The sequence below is a fragment of the Schistocerca cancellata genome, chromosome 3 (assembly GCF_023864275.1).
Source record: "Schistocerca cancellata isolate TAMUIC-IGC-003103 chromosome 3, iqSchCanc2.1, whole genome shotgun sequence".
Taxonomy (NCBI): Eukaryota; Metazoa; Arthropoda; class Insecta; order Orthoptera; family Acrididae; genus Schistocerca; species Schistocerca cancellata.
The window spans coordinates 690,943,618-690,968,332 of record NC_064628.1 but is presented as its reverse complement, the minus strand read 5'-3'; the positions used below and the strand labels follow the sequence as shown (position 1 = coordinate 690,968,332).

Sequence of the window (24,715 nt, the reverse complement as noted above, 5' to 3'; positions counted from 1 at the left end):
CTGTCCAACTGAAATTGGGACTCATCTGACCAGACCAAGGTTTTTCAGTAATCTAGGGTACAACCAATATGATCACAATCCCAGGAGAGGTGCTGCAGGTGATGTCATGCTGTTAGCAAAGGCTCTCACACTGCTTGTCTGCTGCCACAGCCCATTAATGTCAAATTTCGCCACACTCTCCTACAGGATATGTTCAGTGTACGTTCCACATCAATTTCTGTGGTCATTTTGCACAGTGTTGCTTGTCTGTTACACTGATAATTCTATGCAAATGCTGCTGCTCTCAGTCATTATGTGAAGGCCATCGGCCTCTGTGTTGTCTGTGGTGGAGGTAATGCCTGATATTTGGTATTCTCAGTGCATTTTTGACAATGTGGTTCTCAGAGTATTAAATTCCCAAACATTTTACAAAATGTAATGCCCCATGGATCTCCTTCAACTACCATTCTGTGTTCAGAGGCTGTTAATTCCTGACATGCAGCCATACTCACATCAGAAACGTTTTCAGATGAATCAACTGAGTTCAAATGGCAGCTCCCCCAATGCACTGCCCTTGTTTACTTTGTGTATGCAGTACCACTGCCATCTGTATATGTGCATACCACAATTCCGTGACTTTTGGCAACTCAGTATACGTTTCGCATACAGGGAAAGATCACTGCTGTATGGCTCTATGGAACATGAATATAATAAATGCAACAATAAGTAAAATTGCCCATAACACCTATTGTTTTTAAGACTCAGTTATCCTTTATTTTTGCATGGAGAAGGGACCACAAAATCTACATTTACATCAATAATTTGCAAGCCACCTGACAGTATGTGATGGAGGATACTTCTGGTACCACTAAATGATCCCCTTCCCTGTTCCATTTGTGAATGGCATATGGGAAGAATGATTATTGGTAAGTCTCTGTATTAGCTCTAACTTTTCACTCAAATATGCAGTGCTTGTTTTGAAGACTCAGTTATCCTTCATTTTTGCATGGAGAAGGCTCCATAAAATCTACGTCTACATCAATAATCTTTCTATTCTTTTACTCCTTTAACTCACTGATAAACCAAAATATTATGATTCCTGTTCACTGCATGATAGAGTGCCATATGATTGTACTGAGGACACATATTACAATGAATAAAGTATGAGCATATAAACAGAGCATAGAAGAATGGGAAATCACTTTGGTGACAATACAGGCTGTAAATGGGGAAATGCACTGATGTAAGCAACATTGACAAAGGGCAGATTGTTATGGTATCTCAGATATGGCAAAGCTAGAAGACAGTTCATGTGCTACTGTTGTGAGCAACTATAGGAAGTGGTTGACAGGCAGTGAAACAACAAGTAAGTCATAAGGTGCTGGAAATCCATTCCTCATCACAGAACAAGGAGGCTGGAGGCCTGCCCACTCTGTAAACCATAATTGGTGGGGATCTGTGGCAGATATGATGAAAGAGTACAACACATGTGCAGGAATAAATATTTCAGAGCATAACATTCAATGTGCATTGTTGAATCTGGGGCATATGTAGCATATGACCCCAGTTTGTTCCCATGCTGATCCAATGATATTGTCAATTACAACTACAGTATGCAAAGGATCAATGAGATTAGATTGTGGCTCAATGATTGCCTAGTTGGATGAATCATCTTTATTGTTATTGTCACACTAAGTTGATACCTGTGTCCAGATACACCAGCATCCTGGCAAGAGGCTTCTAAAAACGTGAACCATGCCACAGACCATGGGGCCAGAGGGTGACATTCACTTGGGTTTTCATGGGATCTGTGGTTGTAATCAAATGCACCACGACAGCTGTTGACAATCTGACCATTATTACAGACCATCTTTATTCCTTCATACTTGAAATTTTCCTCCATAGCAATGGCATTTTCCAGTAGTCCACAATCATGCTGCAGTGGTTTAAGGAGCATGATAGTGAACTCATGTTGATAGACAGGCCGCCAAACTTACTTGATATGAACCTGATGGAACACATCTAGGACACTATTGGGTACTGGCCCCATGTTCACAAACAAATGGCCTGTAATGTACAGAAATTGCATGACCTGTACATAAGCAATTAGTGCTACACATGTCCATAAACTGACCAAGGACCTGCTACATCCATGCCACACAGAATTGCTGCTGTAATGAAATTCAAAGATGGACCAAAATTCTATTAAGCAGGTGGCCATAATATTTTGGCTCACAAGGGAATATACAGGATGTTTCACAATTCCTGTTACAGACTTTTGCAAATTGTATAGGGGATGTGGGAAATAATATTCTGATACAGAACCCATGTTCAGAAAAGTTCCATTTGCATAGAAAATAAGTTCGAAGATTACCTTTCAAATCTCCAAATTCATGGTAAGCACACAGCAGAGACAATGAGTACTGACCTGTGTGCTCTATAGGAGCCTGTGGCATGGGAAATGTTTCAAGTACTTGTCATCACATTCTCTTCTACAAAATGAGGGATGTCCTCTTCAAAGTCAAGAGTGGAGCACATCCATGGAGCACCATAGTCAACCCTCCCAGTTGTAAATATACCAAGTTCTTGCAGCTTTTGTTGTAATCAGATGAAAACTGTAAATGATGCAATAATTACAACATGGACTGATGATGGCACCCTCTTTTCAGTTTATCTGCATGACATGAACTGGGAGATTTGTAAATGATCTGATCTTCAACTTATTTTATATTCAAACCATATATTTCCAGACATATGTTCCTTATCAAAACTTTATCTACTAAGTTCCATCTACAACCACTAAAGCTTGTAATAGGAATTGTGAATGCTCTGTATAAATTTATGCATATGCACTTATGGATAGTTGTATTCATGCACAAAATGGTGTTTAAGTTTCTCCCTTCTAATGACATTAAGCCATAAAAAAAGTGAAAAAATTCTAAACGTTTTTAATGAAACCTTCCCCCTTATCGTACATCATAAAGAAGTAGGAAATAAAGTAAGTGCATTACTGTAGGAATAAAAATCTCTAGTGCAAGAAAAAGACAGCTACACAGGAAATTAAAAAATACTAGAAGTCCTGATTTTGTTACCTATGTAAAAAAACTGTACTTTTCAAAAAGTTGTAAAGGAAGCAAAAGAACTGATAAATAATAGATTTATTTTGGATAGTAAAAAAAAAATCATAGGCGGTATGGTCATTGATCAAAACTGAAACAGGTGCCACAGGTAGAAGCCATGATATTTATGAAATACTTTATTTAAACAGGTTAAAATTAAACATGGAAAAGACTCAGTTAATGCAGCTTAAATCAAAACAAGCAAAATTAAATCCTGCTCAAATTTCAGAATTATTCAATGAATTCTTTATAGATGCAAACAAATCAAACATCAATCTAAAAAGTTACCTAGATAAGATACATTTCTTTAACATTGAGCAACTTCAAGGTGAACTTTCAGTACATTCAGCAAAACTACTGTAAAAGATATAGTAAATGTGATACTGTCACTATGGGACAGGATACCAACAAAAGTGTTAAAAACAGTCTCTAAAATAATTGCACAGCCTCTATTTACAATAGTTAAACAGTTCCCCCACAGAAGGTTATTTTCTAGTCATACTAAAGTACACAATAGTACAGTTAAAACAGGAAGTCATGATAAAAATTCAAAACTTCATATAAATTTACAATAATATTAAAAACACAGTATGGATTTCAAAAAGGTAAAACCACAATATCTGCTATAAATCATTTTGTAGATAAAATTAGCTCCTCTCTAGACAAATTTTTTGTGATCTGCCAAAGGCCTTTGATGGTGTGAACCGTTCCTTGCTACTCTATAAACTGGAAAAATATGGAAGTAGGGGTACTGCATTAGAATGGCTGAAGTCCTACCAGACCAACTGAAGACAAAGAGTGGTTATATCATCAGGTACAGGAACTTAAACTTCAAAATGGAAAACCATTTCACAAGAAGTACCCCCCAGGTTCTGTCTTAGATCCCATTCTGTCTCTGTTTTACATAAATGATCTACCACTTAATATTGAGGGTCACTCAGTTTTCTTTGCAGTTGACGCATCTGTGATCATTGAAAGTGCAAGTACTGATAAATTCCTCAAACTGTATTAAATACTGTAGAAAAATTAGATATCTGGATTGATTTAAATGTATTAAAATTAAACATGGAAAAGATTCAGTAAATGCAGTTTAAACCAAAACAAGCAAAATTGAATGGTGTTCAAATCAATCACAAAAGCCACAATTTGCAGGAGGCTAGCTGTGTGAAATTCCTAGGTCTGCAACTGGTAAATGCAGTTTAAATCAAAACAAGCAAAATTGAATGGTGTTCAAATCAATCACAAAAGCCACAATTTGCAGGAAGCTAGCTGTGTGAAATTCCTAGGTCTGCAACTGGATAAAAATCTATATGGGGCTCAGATATACAGTGCCCTGTAAATAAATTAAATAGCCTAGCATATAAAATGAGGGTTTTGTACAATGGTGCCAATATGGACATAAGAAAAGTTATATATCACAGCTGATTCGAAACAGTAATAAGGTATGGAAATGTATTTTGGGGTAACTCAAACCATATGTGTCGAATGCTAAAACTTCAGAAAACCATCATTAGAAATATGAACAATGTAAGGTGAAGAAAATCATGTTGCTCACTCCTAAAAAATCTAAGTATATTAAGTAACAATGTTATGAGAAGGAAAGTTGCTACTCACCATACAGCGGAGATGATGAGTTGCAGATAGGCACAACAAAAAGATATTCACAGTTAGAGCTTTTGGCCAATGGCCTTTGTCATATGTGTGTGTGTGTGTGTGTGTGTGTGTGTGTGTGTGTGTGTGTGTGTGTCTATTGCTGACAAAGGCCATTGGCCGAAAGCTTTAAGAGTGAAAATCTTTTTGTTGTGCCTGTCTACAACTTTGCATCTCCGGTATATGGTGAGTAGCAACTTTCCTTCTCATAATATTTCCATCCTGGATTTTCCATTGTTTGATTAAGTATATCAAGTGTTCCCTTACTATACATCTACGAGCTGATTATCTTTGTACATAGTGACCCTGATTCATTTGTAGCAAATCATTGTTAGCATGACTACAACACCAGAAATAAAAATAATTCATGCTGTCCACCCACCATTTAAAACTTTATGCTCAAACTCCACAGTACACGGGTATGAAAATTTATAATAAAGTGAAAGGAAGAGAATTTCTCGGTATAAATTTATAAATCCTAAAACTAAACCTTATAAGGGTCACTAGTGCAGAAATGTTACTATTCAGTAGAAGAATTAATGAAGGACAACCTGAAAATTTGAGAAGGAGAGAGCAAGAACTTAGGACTGTTGATTTTTAAAAGTTTGTTACTTTTTAAGAAAAAATATTAATTGCAAATTAATTACATATCCAGTACAGTATGTTATATTAATGATATTACAAGAAAAATTGTAAACCAATTATCATGTTTTGAAGAGTCTCCTGTACATTAAGTCAATGACTTGAAACTGTATGTTACAAGATGATAAACTTCTATTCTATTCAGTGGAATTATTGGCTGGCGAGATAACATGATGAGGACAATACAAATGCACCATCCCTAAATGAAGAAAATCTCTGACCTGGCTGGGGATCACACCCAGGACTCTGCAATCTGGAGGCAGTGACACTAACTGTAGATGAAGAGCTGTGAACATCATGTCATTTCTATGTAGAGATACTACATACAAATATTGTGTATGAGGATATTCTGAGGATTAGTAACAATACTTACCAGTATTTTGATGGATATTCCTTGCGAACACGTTCCCAGGTCTTATGGAGTCTATGAATGGCTGGGCTTTGTAATCCTTCCAGTACACTATGACATGACTGAAAGTTTTGAAGGGTATCACACCTTTGTGCTACACTGATGAACCGTACAATCAGGAGGCTTCTTGTCTAGAAAATTTATTGATATAAAATGACTTACACTCCAAATATTGTTGATGGGAATGCAATTTTTTTTGGAAAAATCTATATGTAACATAGTATCAATAATGACAAATTGATTGGAATAAAATGAGAAAAGCTTATATGTTAATATCTACAAAGCACTATTCTTTTACCTAAGCAATCAAAAAGTTTTAAAAGACACCGTATGGTAACACTTAACACATTTTTTTGCAACTGATACCTATGAAGATTGAAAAATTTTCTGTCATTTTAAGGGAGAAGAAGAAAGACTGCTTTATAATGTGAGACAAATAAACCCTTGTATCAGTCTTTTATAGTAATCTAATTGCTATAGACAGACAGAAATGGGGAGTAGAATATATTTACTGAATGATTAAAAAAATGTGACATACAGCAAGATAGCAAAGCACAAAACTTAGCAATGCTACAAGTTTATTCTCATGATAGTGGAACATATGATAAAAAATTATACTAGATGGACTGAGACAGAAACAGCTATGCTGAGCAAAGGTATTTAACATCTGGAGAAGACTGTGGAAGACAACAGATTAGAAAAAGTACAAAGCTGTTACAAAAACAATGAAAGAATTTTTTTTTTGTAAACACATTTTCATTGTTTCTCAAATTATTCCCCTTTAAAATTTACACAATACTGTATTAGATAGAACTAATTCTGGAAACATTTTTTTCCACAATGATGCTGGTACTTCAAAAGCACAATTTTGGAAGGATTCAATAGCTACTTGATGGGATGAAAATCGTTGTCTACACACTTTTTGTTTGACATAAGGGAACAAAAAGAATTGTTGGGCAACAAGTCAAGGGAATATGGGCAATGAGACATTAATTCAGTGTTTTTCTCCTTAAAATATTTCATTTTTTAAAACATTGTGTTACTGTGAGCTTTCTCATAATGTGACATTTCCAGTTGTTTTTCCTGATTTCATCTATGATTTGTTGTGTACCATTCAGAATTAACTGTCCTTTGATCCTCTAAATCACTGCTCATGACTTATATAACCTAAGAAATGAGTGCTCATTTCCTTGGAAGCATTTCACAAGCAAACCACTTTTGCTTGCTTAGGTTCATTTTGGAACATCCACACAAAACAACTGACCACTGCTTAGTTTCTGGCTCATATGAATGTATCCAAGTTATATCTCTTGTTATGGTGATTCAAGTGGATTTTTTTTTTTTTTTTTTTTTTTTTTTTTTTTTTACGTAAATTGATATGAGCCGGTGTATGAGCATCAGTCAAATTATGTGGAATCTGCCAGGAATGGATAATTTTTACAGATAAATGTTCATGGAAAATCAAATGTACTGCATTCCTTAATATACCTGATGGTGCATCTTTCTCATGGTATATGTTGATCCTCTTCAGTTTTGTTGCACACAGCATCAACATTTTTGGGAACAGATTTTGATCAACCTTCACAAAATTCATTGATGGTAAAAGCATGGCTGTGACAAAATTCTGCAGATCAGCTGTAAACAGTCTTTACTGGAGGTGATTGATTACCAAAAGTTGAATGAAGCAATTTGAGCCATTGTTGCTGTGTTATGCTTTTTCAAAAATCATAAAATCTCATCCAACAAATACCTTCATTTGAAATTTCCATTTTTTTACAACTCTATTCTTTAAATGCTCACTGTAAACAAATTATTTGCCAGTTTCAAGCATGCCATTGTTTTAACAGTAACAAAAAACACATTTTAAAACAATAGTAATGTCATATCTCAGTAGTGCCATCTATTGACTATTTGTACAACTTAAAAGGTGATCCTCTTACTGTATGTACGGGATGTTGTAGGAAGGAAATCACCTAACCAGAGAGAATAACAGAAGGTTTACTTACTGGGAGTAAAGGTTCTACAGTGAAAATATATTTTGTAGCACATGTTGATCTCATCATTATTTCTTTCATAAATATCTGTGTGTGTATCACATAAAAAGGTACAGCTTTCATCAATCTGAAGGTTGATTTGAACCTCACAGTACTTCACTATGTATGTTACTAATAAAGGTAGTACAGTATGCCATTTTTTCCCTATGATGTTTGAACTGATTTACCCAACCAGTTATAGGTGCACCAACAGTTAAATGTCATGCCAAACCATGGTGCAACTCAGCATTTTTCACATTAATAAAAGTTGCTGGAAGTGAAAGAAGGAAAATATGGCAGATAAAAATCCTGGAAAGTATTGCACATTGAGCACAAGACCTCTGGATCTGTAGTCTGGGACTTTGCCACTGAGCCACTAAGCCACATCATGCAGCCCAAGGTTCTCTAAAATTACCTGTAATTTTGCGTTCACAAAAAAGATACAAGTTGTCAGAACTGTTCTAAAATACAATTGTGAAATGGTACAGTATTCTCATATAATTAATTTGCTCAAACAGTGCTACAGCAAGTAAGAAGTGAATTTCACAATGTAACAAATCTCTCATCTAACAGTGCAAGTAGGATATATAACTTCCTGTGATATATAACTTCCTGTGATTAGAAGTTCCTAAGCTCTTTGCATAAGCTTACTTTAAAAAAAAAGGAAAATATTAATTGAAACACCGTTTAACATAAAACAGAGAAAAATAATGAAATACTTTATAACTTAATTATATTTTACACATTTGAACCCAATGTTACATTCATTAGTCAGTTAAAAATTATTGTAGGTACAAAGAGGTGAAACAATCAGTGTAACCTTAGTAGGTTCACAAAGTGTACCGTGTTTTCGGCTGGCAAATACTGTAACTAATCATTAGAGCATTCCTTATACCACTTTCAGTAGGTAAAAGTTTTTAATGCTTGAAAAAGGAATATGAATATTGTAAGCCTCACTTTTGAACCAAAAACATCTACTGAATACAAATGAACTTATGTAACAACAAATAAAAACTATTAATTGGGACATAAAACCAAACACTAATAGTTTATGGCAGAACGTAATATACGCCAAATACAAATAAATGTGACATAGTACCAATAAAGAGTCCAAGCACTACTGGCATACTGTCCATACATTCAGTTAGTATGATATTAAGCAAAGTCCATTATGCCTAGCAGTAGTCAGAATTCAGCAAGTGAGGAAGAGATCATTGGTGGATGGCACTGTGATATTTACATGTGACCAGCCGGCAATATCAGCAGTGCTCCAACTGCTGGTGCCCTCACTGCTGGATGTGTCTGACTTTTACACATAATGATATGTTTGCATCTTCCACTTGCATTGCTGATGGGGTTACTAAATTGTAAATCTAGATGATAGTAAATGACTGTTCCCAGAGTGTCTTGCTTTTCTTTGTTGTACTCTAATACAACAAAAGCTGCACATTCTAAAATTTGTGAAGACTTATTTTGTCTTTAAGGAAGTATTATACTTACATTTTTGATACTGTATTTACTTTTCACAACATTCTTCAGAAAAGTTCCTCTACTGAAAAGACGTTATAGATAAAATATATTAAAAACTACAAAGGCAGGTTCTACATGCCTCCTATATTTTACTTTAGTTCTTTATTCTATTAACCATGTTTTTATTTCCAACTTTTATCACTGAGGTCACTATTGCAAATGGAATATTGCTGTATAAAATGCATTAATTACAGTGTTGTTTACATGAACTATTCCAGTAGAAACTACTGAAGTTCATAATATAAACATGAAACAAGCTTCTTATGTGAATACAAATTCTACAAAAGTAATATTCTCACATGTTATAAGGTGGTGAGGCTGCCCTCAACACAAGGAATCATGGAAGCAGGTATGAAATGGCAAAAATAATTTCATGGGTGTACTGTCAGACATCTGTGTCCAATGGGCACAATATTTCAGGAAATAACCATGTTGCTGGCCTTCCCAACTGCAGTGATGTCTGTTTCTTGTTTTAGCAGATTGTCTCCTACTTCTTTTTAATAAAAAAAAGTGCAGCTTTCCATGTCTTACTAAGTTTGTAGCCACAGTCAAGGTTGATCGGCTAGCCCACTCTTTATATCTTGGTAGAATTCTTAGTGCCACTATTTTAAGAAAGTTGTACGCCTTTCCATGCTGCATTTGTATTTTGTGACTGAAGCTTGCATTGTAGCAGCAACAATAATATTTAACTGATAATTATGACTATTGAGTGAAGCTGGTTTCTGTTGTATCAGGGTAGCACCACTGCATTGCAAATGGAAGGTAATGGCTCTCATCCTGCCATTAAAGATCCCTCTAAGTCAGAAGAGGATGCTAAGTAATTAATGAAACACACTGAAGACCAAAAATGTTAGATTGTTTCCAGAATAATGATGTCATTTATCATGAGAAGAAGTGTTTTTTCTGTGATTCTGTCCATATACTCTTTCTGATATTACTGATAAGGTATCAGTAGTTATACCAAGTATTCAATAATTTCATAGTGTTCAATGGAATTGGCAAGAATAATAACCTTTCATTACTACTTTAATGAGAAATAAAATTTATATGGTATGTGAGTAATACACAGAAACACAAGTGCAGTAGTTAAAACTACAAACTATGCACAATCAGTTATGATCATACAAGTTTTCAGCAATATACACTAGACATAAAACTCACCAGACAACATATTAGTCACCACATTAAAAGAGCACAATGGCCTGTTTGGAGCACTGTAGATGGTGTATATTTGGTAATAGGTGGTCACATGACCTTCCACTGCTGATGTGCCATGGCAGTCAGTTGCAGGAAATCTGCACAGTAAGATGAGTGGTGTGGAGACATGACAAGATGGCAGAAAGGAGCTATAATGATTGAATGTGCTGCAGACCACACTGTTAATGAAATTGCTGGATATGTTGGTGATAAGCAAGTACTGTCAAACATGTCCACTAGCAATAGTTTACTGCTTGCAACATAACAAGAGTGGCCTTAAAAATATCCTAACCAATAAGGACTGGACACAACCACTTTCTCGAACGCCTGGAATCCTTACCCAATCCGTTACTCCCGGAAACCATCCTTGTAACCATTGATGCCACTTCCTTATACACTAATATCCCGCACATCCAGGGCCTCACTGCGATGGAGCACTTCCTTTCACGCCGATCACCTGCCACCCTACCTAAAACCTCTTTCCTCATTACCTTAGCCAGCTTCATCCTGACCCACAACTTCTTCACTTTTGAAGACCAGACATACCAACAATTAAAGGGAACAGCCATGGGTACCAGGATGGGCCCTTTGTACGCCAACCTATTCATGGGTCACTTAGAGGAAGCCTTCTTGGTTACCCAGGCCTGCCAACCCAAAGTTTGGTACAGATTTATTGATGACATCTTCATGATCTGGACTCACAGTGAAGAAGAACTCCAGAATTTCCTCTCCAACCTCAACTCCTTCAGTTCCATCAGATTCACCTGGTCCTACTCCAAATCCCATGCCACTTTCCTTGATGTTGACCTCCACCTGTCCAATGGCTAGCTTCACACGTCCGTCCACATCAAACCCACCAACAAGCAACAGTACCTCCATTATGACAGCTGCCACCCATTCCACATCAATCGGTCCCTTCCCTACAGCCTAGGTCTTCGTGGCAAATGAATCTGCTCCAGTCCGGAATCCCTGAACCATTACACCAACAACCTGACAACAGCTTTCGCATCCCGCAACTACCCTCCCGACCTAGTACAAAAGCAAATAACCAGAGCCACTTCCTCATCCTCTAAAACCCAGAACCTCCCACAGAAGAACCACAAAAGTGCCCCACTGGTGACAGGATACTTTCCGGGACTGGATCAGACTCTGAATGTGGCTCTCCAGCAGGGATACGACTTCCTCAAATCCTGCCGTGAAATGAGATCCATCCTTCATGAAATCCTCCCCACTCCACCAAGAGTGTCTTTCTGCCGTCCACCTAACCTTCGTAACCTCTTAGTTCATCCCTATGAAATCCCCAAACCACCTTCCCTACCCTCTGGCTCCTACCCTTGTAACCGCCCCCGGTGTAAAACCTGTCCCATGCACCCTCCCACCACCACCTACTCCAGTCCTGTAACCCGGAAGGTGTACACGATCAAAGGCAGAGCCACGTGTGAAAGCACCCACGTGATCTACCAACTGACCTGCCTACACTGTGACGCATTCTATGTGGGAATGACCAGCAACAAACTGTCCATTCGCATGAATGGACACAGGCAGACAATGTTTGTTGGTAATGAGGATCACCCTGTGGCTAAACATGCCTTGGTGCACGGCCAGCACATCTTGGCACAGTGTTACGCCGTCCGGGTTATCTGGATACTTCCCACTATCACCAACCTATCCAAACTCCGGAGATGGGAACTTGCTCTTCAATATATCCTCTCTTCCCGTTATCCACCAGGCCTCAATCTCCGCTAATTTCAAATTGCCGCCACTCATACCTCAGCTGTCATTCAACAACATCTTTGCCTCTGCACTTCCGCCTCGACTGACATCTCTGCCCAAACTCTTTGCCTCTGTATATGTCTGCTGTATGGAAGTGAAACATGGACGATAACTAGTTTGGACAAGAAGAGAATAGAAGCTTTCGAAATGTGGTGCTACAGAAGAATGCTGAAGATAAAGTGGGTAGATCACATAACTAATGAGGAAGTATTGAATAGGATTGGGGAGAAGAGAAGTTTGTGGCACAACTTGACTAGAAGAAGGGATCGGTTGGTAGGACATGTTTTGAGGCATCAAGGGATCACAAATTTAGCATTGGAGGGCAGTGTGGAGGGTAAAAATCGTAGAGGGAGACCAAGAGATGAATACACTAAGCAGATTCAGAAGGATGTAGGTTGCAGTAGATACTGGGAGATGAAGAAGCTTGCACAGGATAGAGTAGCATGGAGAGCTGCATCAAACCAGTCTCAGGACTGAAGACCACAACAACAATGTCTGCTTGTGTCTGTATATGTGTGGATGGATATCTGTGTGTGTGCGAGTGTATACCCATCCTTTTTTCCCCCTAAGGTAAGTCTTTCCGCTCCCGGGATTGGAATGACTCCTTACCCTCTCCCTTAAAACCCAAATCCTTTCGTCTTTCCCTCTCCTTCCCTCTTTCCTGACGAGGCAACCGTTGGTTGCAAAAGCTAGAATTTTGTGTGTATGTTTGTGTTTGTTTGTGTGTCTATCGACGTGCTAGCGCTTTCGTTTGGTAAGTCACATCATCTTTGTTTTTAGATATATTTTTTCCCAAGTGGAATGTTTCCTTCTATTATATACATATATATATGAATATAATAGAGGGAAACATTCCACGTGGGAAAAATAACATTCCCCAAGACACTATCCAAATTGAATCCTGCCTGGAACAGTTCCATCCTCCGTCACAGCGGGACCCACCTCCTCTTCCTCAAAATCACCCTCTCCAAACCTTCCAGGAATTTCTGACTTCCAGCCTTGCCTCTCAATCCTTCTTAAAAAACCTTAATCCTACTCCCAACATCACCACTGCTGAAGCCCAGGCTATCCGTGATCTGAAGGCTGACCGATCCATCGTCATTCTTCCGGCGGACAAGGGTTCCACAACCGTGGTACTTGATCGGGGAAACATTATTCAGTACTGCTTTTTAACAAAGTCCCTGCAACTTAAAATGGTTTATTGATTAGATTAAGACTTGTTCCATAGATCATGGATATGACAATTTTTTAATGATGTGGAATATGTCAGTTTAACAAAAGGTTTCTTTAAATGCCATAATTCTTTCTTTTTTTCTTTTTTGGAGAAGTGACCAAAGATTTATGTGGCAGCAAAAATCACCCCTTTCTATGCCAAAGTTAGTTTAGCCAAAAGTAGTGAAGATCATTTTTTTGAACAATACTTGACTTGTGAACGATACTCGACTTGTCATCCGATGATGTCCCCTTTGTGCTCAATTGGAGACTAATCTAGTGACCATGCAGGCCAAGGCAACATATTGGTATTCTGTAGAGCATGTCATGTTACAAACTGCAGTATGTGGGTGAGTGTTATCCTGTTGAAAAATATCATCTGGAATGTTGTTCATGAAGGGCAACACAACCGGTTAATCACCAGACTGACATACAATTTTGCAGTCAGGTTGCGAGGGCTAACTATGTGTGTGCTCCTGCTGTCATATGAAATCGCACCCCAGACCATAATTTCAGGTGTAGGTCCAGTGGGTCTAGCACGTGACAGGCTGCTTGCAAACCCTCAACTGGCCCCCTTATAGCCAACTCATGGCCATCACTGGCACTGAGGCAGAACTAACTTTCATCGGAAAACACAACAGTTCCCCAACCTGCCCTCCAATGAGCTCTCAATTGACACCACTGAAGTCACAAATGACGGTGGTTTGGGGTCAGTGGAATGCTCACTGCAGGGCATCTGGCTCAAGAACTTTCCTTGAAGTAACCAATTCACAACAGTTTGTTGTGTCACTGTGGTGCCAAGTGCTGCACAAATTGCTGCTGCAGATGCAGTGTGAAGCACCAGAGCCATATGCTGAACACAATGATCCTCCTCTCTGTAGTGCCACATGGCTGTCTGAAGTGCAGTATTCTTGTGACCACACAGGCTCGTGACCACTGCTGTCAGTAATCATGTACAGTTGATAAATTCCTGCCAAGTCTCTCTACAATATTGCAGAAGGAACATCCAGGACTCATAGCCCCATTACACAACTTGATCAAACTCAGAGTGTTGTTGATCATGGTGTATTTGTCACCTTAAAGGCATTCTTGACTGACATCAAATCACCACATCCAATCTCAACGGTAACTAACATTCATGACAATTACAGTGAGTATTTAAAACAAACCTGATTTGCATCCTCACAATGGCACTAGCAGTGACACTCTAATGCAACTGGTGTGAAATTTGAACAGAATCATCTTTCAGATGTAGAAACATATCTAACAACTTTTGATTCTGTCATCAACTCCTTAGCAATGTTGCAATTTTTTCCCATCATTGTATTTGTAGATAATTTGAGGGTGTACAGGGTGTAAAACTTAGCACATGTAGCTGTCAACTCTGGCAGCAACAATGGCTCTAAAATGGCTGGGTATCATGTCAGACTGAGCTTGGATGATAAATACAGGCTCATCATTCCACACTGCTTCATCTCTATGCCAGAGTTTATCAGTCATAGTTGCTGGCTAGTTGTAGCATGTCAGTCTCCCTGCAACCCATTACCAGATGTTTTTAATGGGTGAGAGATGTGAAAAACATGCTGGATATGGCGACAATCGAACACCAACCATATTGTGGGCCATCAGGACAGCACAGGTAATATGCAGTCTTGCATTACCTTGTTGAATGAAAACATCATGGAAACCTCAAAGATAAGGCACTACCACTAACTTTAATATGTATGAAATGTAATGGCTTCCCATATTACAGACTATAAAAACCAGCTATGATTGTGTTGTATACTCAATGCACCCATTGCCATCACATCTGGAGCTGGGCCTTTATGATGATCATGAATACAATCTGGCAAAGTGTGTTCTCCTCAGAATCTCCACAGATGGTCCATCATGATGCTCTACACAGAACTAGGACTTGTCTGAAAGGACTACATCATGACACTACTGTGTCCAGTGTTGTTGTGTATACAACTGTTAGCACTTTTCCATCTGCTGCCGTATTGATGGAACCTGTAACAGTGGTCACCAAAGTCAAATTTGATGGTCCACCATAAATCATCACACTGTCTGTGTAGATACTTGTCATCCTGCAAATGAAACCTTTTTCTGATTCAAGGTATGTGATGTGACTGTATAGTTCTGCATGACCAAGAAAATAATATGTCTTCCCTATGGGATGCTAGTTGCATGGGGATGTTGAGCTCCTGCGTGGTGTTAAGTATGCTCCTCCTGAATCCATTGATTGCATGTGGTCCTCCTGAATCCATTGATCCCATGTTCACATGACAGCCATGGGATTCCAACCAATGTGAGCAGCAATATCGCAAAATGATGAAGCAAAATCTTGATGTGCCACAATCCTGTCGGTGACAAATTCTAACATATACTGGAAGACATTTCTCCTTCTTACACAAGGCATAACACAACTTTTCTTAAACAGCTCTTATTTAAGTATGATTTCTGAATGAGGAGTCCGCTGTATAACCGTTCCTTATGCACAGAATGTAGATGGAGTCATTCCTACTTACTTTTCGTTGTTACTCTGAAATGCTAATCATTTGCACATTCAAGCATGTTAAGCATGTAGTATTCATGTGTCAATTTGACATTTTTAGCATGCTACATTTAGGGTGTTGCAGTTTTAATGGCAATTACTGTAATAATAATATTAATCTGCTTGCCATCTCCCCTACACACACACACACACACACACACACACACACACAGAGAGAGAGAGAGAGAGAGAGAGAGAGAGAGAGAGAGAGATATATTCTCTCTCTTATTTTTCCTGCTTGCTTACTTCTGTTATTTGCTTTGTCTGCAGGAATGAATATTGTATCTTGAAGAATTTGCTACTGGCTTACATGTGTACCTATCGTTCACAACACCGTTATTCTTATTGATGAATATGCTCATGTATTATATACAGAATTTACTTACTTTTAAATTCTGTTGTTCAAGAATATCAGTAGCAACAAGGCAAGATATTCTATGAGAGAATGCAATGATTGCTGCAATGTTGGGAGTGTTTCTGGCTGAATGCTGCTTTAATAAGATTTCAATTTCAATTTCTTCAATCTGCAAAAAGATAAAAATACTATTATAATTTCCACTTTTAATTAAATAACAATAAATATTTAAAATTGTGAAATGACGTAATTGGAAAATTAAATGTTTAACAGCTGTATAAAACCCTTAGCTGGCTGGCCTTCCACAATAACAACTTTACAGAGACCCTGTTACTCATCAGAAAATATTGGGATGTGACTATCTTATTAATAAAATGAAAACATGAAAATATTTTTTTCTCACACAGTACCAGATTGAGATACTTTTACAAATATCAGAAAATTTCGTAGCATTTTTAACTAGACATTTTACAGTCCAAATTTTAACGGTAAATTGCCAAAGCATTTGTAACCAAGATCTTACTGCCCTGCAGGTAAATTGTCATGCTCAAAATATTATCATTAATAAGGCATGGAATGTTTATCAGAAAGACAGATTAGACACCATAAGGAGTGGGGAAGTGTTCATTGCAGTAAACAAAAATATTGTGTTTATTGAGGTCAAAATTCAGACTGACTGTGAAGTGTCCTGGATATGACTCAAGTTAATCACTAGATGTTTTTTCTGGCCACCCAATTTTGCTATACTAGTTGTAGAATCATTCGAATTGTGTCTAAAGTAAATAGCATGAAAATGCCCTGATCATGAAAAATTTACTGAATGGGACTTTAACCTGTTGGGGATAGACTTGTGACATCTATGGATTTAATGTACCTGATATGGATAGACAGTCTTGTGAAGCAGTTCTAAACATGTTTTCCAAAGACAGACTTGAGTAGATAGTTTCACAACCCACATGCAGTCGGAGTAGTTTAGATCTTGTAGCTACAAACAGGCATGACCTTATCAACAGTGTCAGTATATCAACATTTTCAGTATATCAAGTCTTGCAGGTCTCAGATATTAAAGGAATTTAATGACAAAGTTGCTGACTGCTGCTTATTTACTGGTTGACTAGCTTTGGGCCTTGCCTGTTTCTGCAAGCCACTTATTTGCATTTAGGATATGGTTGGTGTGGACAGTCCTATTGTCATCACACTTAAATGAATCTCATGTCTCCATTGTTCAGCTTGCTGTGATCCATGCAAAACAATCTCTTATACACAACTGAGTATTTATTCTTATTGGATTACTTTGTGTGTTATGCTGGCTTGCATCAGCATCTGTCAAAATTATGATAACACCTACGATGAAGAATCCAGAGTGACACACAGGGTAATACAATAAGAACAAATTCACCATTATGCATAAAATATCATTGTCCCATGGATCACATCAGGCACCGGCTGCGGTGGCTGAGCAGTTCTAGGCTCTTCAGTCTGGAACCGCGTGACTGCTATGGTCGCAGGTTCGAATCCTGCCTCGGGCATGGATGTGTGTAATGCCCTTACGTTAGTTAGGTGTAAGTAGTTCTACGTTCTATGGGACTGATGACCTCCCATAGTGCCCCGAGCCATTTCAACCATCACATCAGGCTGGATGATGAAGATAAGAGATTCATTTGAGTGTGAGGACATAAATAGAACTGTGGATACCAACAATATCCTAAATATGTGCCTTGTGAAAATGGGCAAAGCCTAAAATTAGACAGCCAGTAATAAACAGCAGCTTTGTTGTTAAAATTTCTTTTCTTCAGTGTCAGTATAGACACATGGATTAGTGTTCATGATGTCATCATATCGATGATGGCTATGAAGTTAATAAGCCTGTCAAGAAGGCTAGGAGAGTATTTACACTAGAAAGTGTAGATAAGCAGTTGTTAGCATTCTACTTAGGCAATGAATGGACATCATTTAGTTTCAATATGACGACCATAGTGGAATTATGGACAAAGTTTAAACTGATTGTAAATCATGATCTGGAGGAGTATGTGCCGTAAGTAAATTAAGAATGGAAAAGAGTCACTGTAGTTTAAAAATAAAGTTCAGAAAATGCTGAGGTGCTACATGGGTCAAAGACTTTTATCCAGTCACTAATTGACCAGCCTGTTGTAGCAATAGAAGGTAATAAAATGAAAGATGAAGTTTTATATTTTTCATTTAAGAAACCAAGCACACAGGAGGAGCATATACACATACCGTCATTTGACCATCACACAGACTCCCGCATGGACAACATAGTAATAGGCATTCCTTGTACAGAGAAGCAACTGAAAGAATTGACAACAAGTAAGCCACCAGGTCCAGATGAAATCCCAATTCAGTATTACAGGTATGAGCCCCTTAATTTTCTTACATTTATCATGAATATCTCACCCAGCACAAAGCTCCAGGCAACTGGAAAAAAAACCATAGGTAATTCCTGTATATGAGGAGGATGAAAGAATGGATTCACAAAGTTATAGATCAATATCCTTAATACTGGTCTGCTGCTGAATTCTTGAACATATTCTAAGTGCGAATATAATAAATTTCCTTGAGACTGAAAAGCTCATGTCCACAAATTGGGATAGATTTAGAACCCATTGCTCATCCAAAAATCAGTTTTCCTTTTCCTCACATGATGTCCTGTGAACCATGCATAAAAGTCAACAGGCAGATTCCATATTCCTAGATTTCCTGAAAGTGTTTCACACAGAGCCCCACTGTAGACTGTTAACAAAATCCAAGCACAAAGAATAGGTTCCCATACAATTGAGTGGCTTGCACACTTCTTAAAAATGTTGCCTTCAATGGCTGGTATTCAATATCAACAAGGATATCACCAGGAATGCCCCAAGGAAGTGTGAAGGGGCCACTCCTGTTCTCTCTACACGTAAATAATGTTATGGATAGGATAAGCAGCAATCTGCAACTGTTTGCTGATGATGCTGTAGTATACAGGAAAATTATCATCATTGAGTGACTGTAGGAGGACACAGAATGACTTAGACATAAGTTATATTTGGTTTGATGAATGATATCTTATTCAAAAGGTAGAACACTGTAAGTTAATGAAGATTAGTAGGAAAAACAATGCAGTAATATTCAAATACAATATTAGTGGTATGCTGCTTGATCACAGTCACATCGATTACATGTTTAGATGTAATTTTCATGTTTATTTGGAGAATTTTAGGAAAGGATAGCTCATTTATAAAGGAGCCCACATATAAAACACTACTGCACAATCCATTCTTGAGTACTGCTTTAGTGTTTGTGATCCCCAACAGGTTGGATTAAAGGAAGACATTGAAACAATTCGGAGGCATGCTGCCAGATTTGTTACCAGTACGTTCAATCAACTTATGAGTATTAGAGAGACATTCATGAAGTCAAGTGGGATGCCCTGGAGGGAAGAATGTGTTCTTTTTGTGAAACACTAAAACCAGCATTTGCACCTGACTTTCACCAAAAAGACTGTGAAAATAAGTTGCATGAAATTTGGACTCATACAGAGGCATACAGACTGATGTTTCCCCTCACTCAATTTGCAAGTGAAACAGGAAAGGAACTGATTGGTGGTGGTACAGAGATTTGCAGATTAAATATGTAGCTGTACATTTCAGGTTCCCAAATCTCTTTGTCTTCTAGATGATGTGCAATTTTTTTTTTCTGTTTTCGGTAGAACACTGAAGTTTCCTGGTTCATCAACTTGGAATGTGCTTTTGGGTTCATCAACTTGGAATGTGCTTTTGATAGGTGATACAGTGCTCCTCACTTTGATAGGTTTAACTGCAGAAGTGAAGAGTGAAAGACTTATTTATTTATTTATTAGTCCCGTAGATCAAATCAGTACAGTGGCTTGTACAACTGATATGGGATAAGTCAATACAAATATACAATTTACAGGGGTCTAAAACAGTAAACAAGAACACAGAAGAATGATTATTTTACATTACCTACAAATTATGTTACTTAAAGTTACAGCTTTACAGAGAATTGTTACATGATATGACAAAATTGACTTAACAACATTCAGCTTTGATACATTATCATGCACTAAGACAATTAAATTAAATTAAATTATTACTTTTAAAAGATACAAAATGCATATCTAACTAAATTAGTACATAAAAATGCTTTCAATGGGAGAGATGAGTGTGATATTCTATTTCCAAATTTTTGATCTTTGGTTTTAATTTGCTTTGGTTTAATCCTAAATCTGCTCCATCAGTGATTTCCTGTCTGTTACTTTTGTTGTAAGAAGACTGACAAGTGCAATGAAACCTCTTTCCAGAAGACATGAAGGTTTAAAAGCTATCAAAAACTTAAAAATTTTGTATTTGTGGGGATCTACAGCCTCCAGACATTAAATAAATGTAGACGTGGTCCATAGTAGGCAGTAATCTGTTTTTATTTAATTGTGCAAATAGCTAATTTTGACTACAGGTATTACCAGCTGTCATCAGTTACCATGTGGTTGTAAGAAATTTGTGCAGTAATGTTTTATCTTAATGTGAGATGTGAAAGGCATGGAAATATATGCAGACAATATAGTGCTTTTCCAAGTTGGTTTTACAGGTGCTTGACAATGACAAGTAGTTGAAATTAGCTAATCACCTGGTTAAATAAAAATCACATTACAGCATATTACAGACCATGTTTATGTTTATTATCAAAAGCTTTATTGCAATAATTCAAAGTACAGGATAAGTAACAGATATGTCTCTCTGATGGCAGAACTGCTGATATTCATTTCTAAACTGTATTTTAATTCTTTATTAGTATGTATTTTGATCAGTTATTCTTGTAATATGACATCCATTTCCTTGGCATCACTGTAGGGACTAATAATCCACTATGGCATTTACATAGAGTCCATCCTCAAGCATACATTCAAAGTCAGTGTGAATGACATTTAAATGTTGAATGTAGGCTGAAACGTCATCACCTTGGCAGTTTGTATGCAAAAAATTGGGAAACTAGTAAAATTTTCACCATTCAGTGTTTTGCTTCATTAGTTTAATTCTCGCAAGGATCACTAAAATGATGAACTTTTTCTGTATCAAATTTAGACAGTCAGCTTGTAACTGCAATTAAATTTAATAAACAGTTAAATAAGCAATGTCTGGTCTCCCCTTGATTAAATATTCTTTTAAAATTGTATCTGTGGCATCCAGAAACTCTCCAACTGCACAGATAACCTAAAATTTTAGGCTTTGCTAAGAATTTTATTTGCTGCATTAATGAAAAACTGAAGAGATTGATGCAATATATCACTTACATTTTTAGCAAGTAAATGTTGTCAATGAAGGAGGCAGTGTATTGCAAAAACCAGGGTACATTTTATTTTAAATAGCTTTTACACCCTCTTTTACATCCTTGATAGTGTCCAAACATGGGCAGTGCTCCATCTGCTGCTGCAGATATTATATTTGATAAACAGACCACTTTTTAAATAAAATAATCTTTCAAATCATTAGATATTGGTTCACTTTTAGTGTATATTGTCACATTTCTCATAAAGAGCAGTTCTTCATGGTCAAAATGCACAGATACCAATAATACTGCTTCATCACCATGTAAAATTCACTAATACAACTGTACAGAGAAATAGGTCATTTGCAGATAGTTACACATGATACTTCCAGTATCACAACTTATTTAATCAATACACCATTTTTGCTCAAAGGAATTCTTTTAGAGTCCTTAAGCAGATCAGTGTACAAACGTTTTTGAAACCTCTTTAATGGCTGGTGAAATTAACTATTCTCCAATAGTATAAAGGTTTTCCAGGTTTTGGTTTAAGTAGCAAGATACTGTAAGAAGCCTGCAGACTATCATCATCTCTCTGTGACATCAAAGCAAACATACTGTTCACCTTGGGTCACTTTTGACATTTTTCTTTCAGTATTTGAAAGTGTTTCAAATCTTTAGCTGTTTTGTCAGGGTGACACGTTCTTGGATGATCCTTCAGCTTGGATGGGTCCATAGTGTCATTGCTTAACACTTTGCTGTGTAAAAGGCACATAGATAATGGTTTGTCCAACAATGATGGAATTAAGCCAAACTTCAAATAATCAACAGTGTACTGTCTGTGTTTCTTTTCGGATTTGGCCATGTTTAGCATTTGCTACCTGTGGACCAAAAATTAAGCTATTCTCATAAAACGATAAGACACAGCAATCAAAATCAACCCTCTCAACCTCAGGTCATGATTGGCACATCTCTATGCAGTCAAAGGAACTACAAAAAGGGATTTTACAAAAAATAATTTAGTTACTTTTCTCCCACAATCCCAAACAATATGATATTGATTGACTTTAACTTCTATGGTAGTTAGCTAAGTCTATTCACAAAAAGATGAACAAGGGCTCCCTAGTTCTGGATCAGCAGAAGTTAGTCACTACTGTCAACTAATGTCTTGTGTCCAGCCACTGCAAGCCTCAGTAATGTTACACAGAACCTTGTGCATGTAGTAACTGCAAAGTGATTGTTGTGCCATGTTGTATTGTGTCACAAATTAATATATCTCTTGATGAGTGATGGAGTGGTTCCTAGCCTATCATAGGCAGTATCATATACTTTTTCCACTTCTCAGAGAAGGGCATGGGATAGTAAGTTGTTGGAAAAATAATTAATTATGTTGCTGAACACTGTCAGCAGGAGAGAGAAAACAGAGTTACTCCACTCCCTATCTTAGCTGATGAGGCAAACACTGATGTACACAGGAGCAAGCTTCAGCTGTGCGAGAACAATTTGGAATTTTGATTACGATCTGCTTCAATGGGATCCACTTTTGTGGATTCCTATCTACATCTAATACAGCCCCAGCTATTTTATTGCTGAAATGGGCCCTTTGTAGGATGGAGCAAACTCACTCCGGGAATCAATGATGTAGATATACATGAAATCAATTTTGACAATACAGCAACATATTATGAAGTTATAAGTGGCCAAAAAGTAAAGAAAAGACAGGCACTTAATAAGAAAAGAAAGAAAAAAGAGACAGAAATGCAACCTGCATGAGAGTGAGGAGCTCTTCAAGAATGCAGACCGTGTCACAGAAATGAAAATGCATGTGTACAATAGAATAGATGCACTACTTGAAGAAAGTGAAAAAGAAGTAGACAACAGTACTGGAAAATTAACATAAATAGAGATTAGACATGTAGGAAGAATTAAAAATGTTGACCAGAGCAAGTTCCTACTTGGAAATACAAGTCATGGAATGAACACTTCATAACATCCATGTGGTGAGAGGTATCCAGGGCACTGAATCACATTGAAGAGAACAAAGCTATGTCGAAATTTAACATTTCATGTATGTTGGCAGAGGATAAGGAAAGGCAGCAGTTGTGGCATGTTTAATCATCCATGCACTTATTTCAAGGATATGAAGAAACTATGTAAAACCTAAATCAGGATTATTAGGGACAATGGAACCACTTTCCTGCTAGAAACAATCTGTCACCAGAAAGTGTAGTCACCACTAGGTATTGTGAGCCACCATGAGAGATTTTATATCTAAGCCTGTTCATCATCCCTAGCAGTACAGTTATCATCAGTCTGTTGCACAGTACAATAGTATACTTGGTGCAGCCAGAAAAAATTCAAAGATATTTTCCAGCGCTGCCAGAGGCAGAAAAGTATGGGTCCATAGTCAGGCAGATTTCCAGTGAGAAGGAACTGTCATGGTGCAGCTGTGAACATGAAGCCATTGTGTCACCCTCAATAAGCTGTGTATCCAAGCTGGCAACATAGCAGGATGACATCATCATAATGGGGGGATATCATCATAATGGTGATTGCAAAGTGTCACTACAAAGCTTAAGTTGGACAAAAGAGTAACTATTTAGCATACTGATATGCAGAAAGAGCATCTGAAAGCTGAAACAGTGAATTGCAGAAATTACAAAGAGAGCTGACAAAACGAGAAAAGAAGGTTTAATGACATCTTTGCCGTCTCACCATAGCAGAGCACAAAAGCCAATCCTGCATAAACACTACATCTGTTCTGGTAAAGTTATATTCAGTTTGAAGCTGTCTTGTCAAGAGGGGAGGCCAGCCTTCTGCCCGTCTAGTTGCCTTCAATCTTCTATGGAGCAACAAGTCCTGCCGGGAGGGACTTAGTCGCTGTAAACTGCAGCACCAACTACTGAGTCAAGACTTACGGAGAGCTATAGGCACCATCATCTGGCAGGCCTTCTGGAGGTTTAACTAGCAGTGCTGGGGATTAGA

The 24,715-nt window shown here is 37.6% G+C and overlaps 1 protein-coding gene across 1 annotated transcript in view; it reads right to left on the bottom strand.

Moving 5' to 3' along the window:
• The window catches only part of LOC126176513 (uncharacterized), a 274,041-nt gene that overhangs the window by 22,852 nt on the left and 226,474 nt on the right, over positions 1-24,715 (bottom strand). Inside the window, exons 5-6 of the mRNA XM_049923670.1 lie at positions 16,485-16,622; positions 5,764-5,930 (exon numbers count right to left, since the gene is read on the bottom strand). Of these exons, the coding sequence (XP_049779627.1) occupies positions 5,764-5,930; positions 16,485-16,622 (305 nt within the window). The remainder of the gene's footprint in view (positions 1-5,763; positions 5,931-16,484; positions 16,623-24,715) is intronic.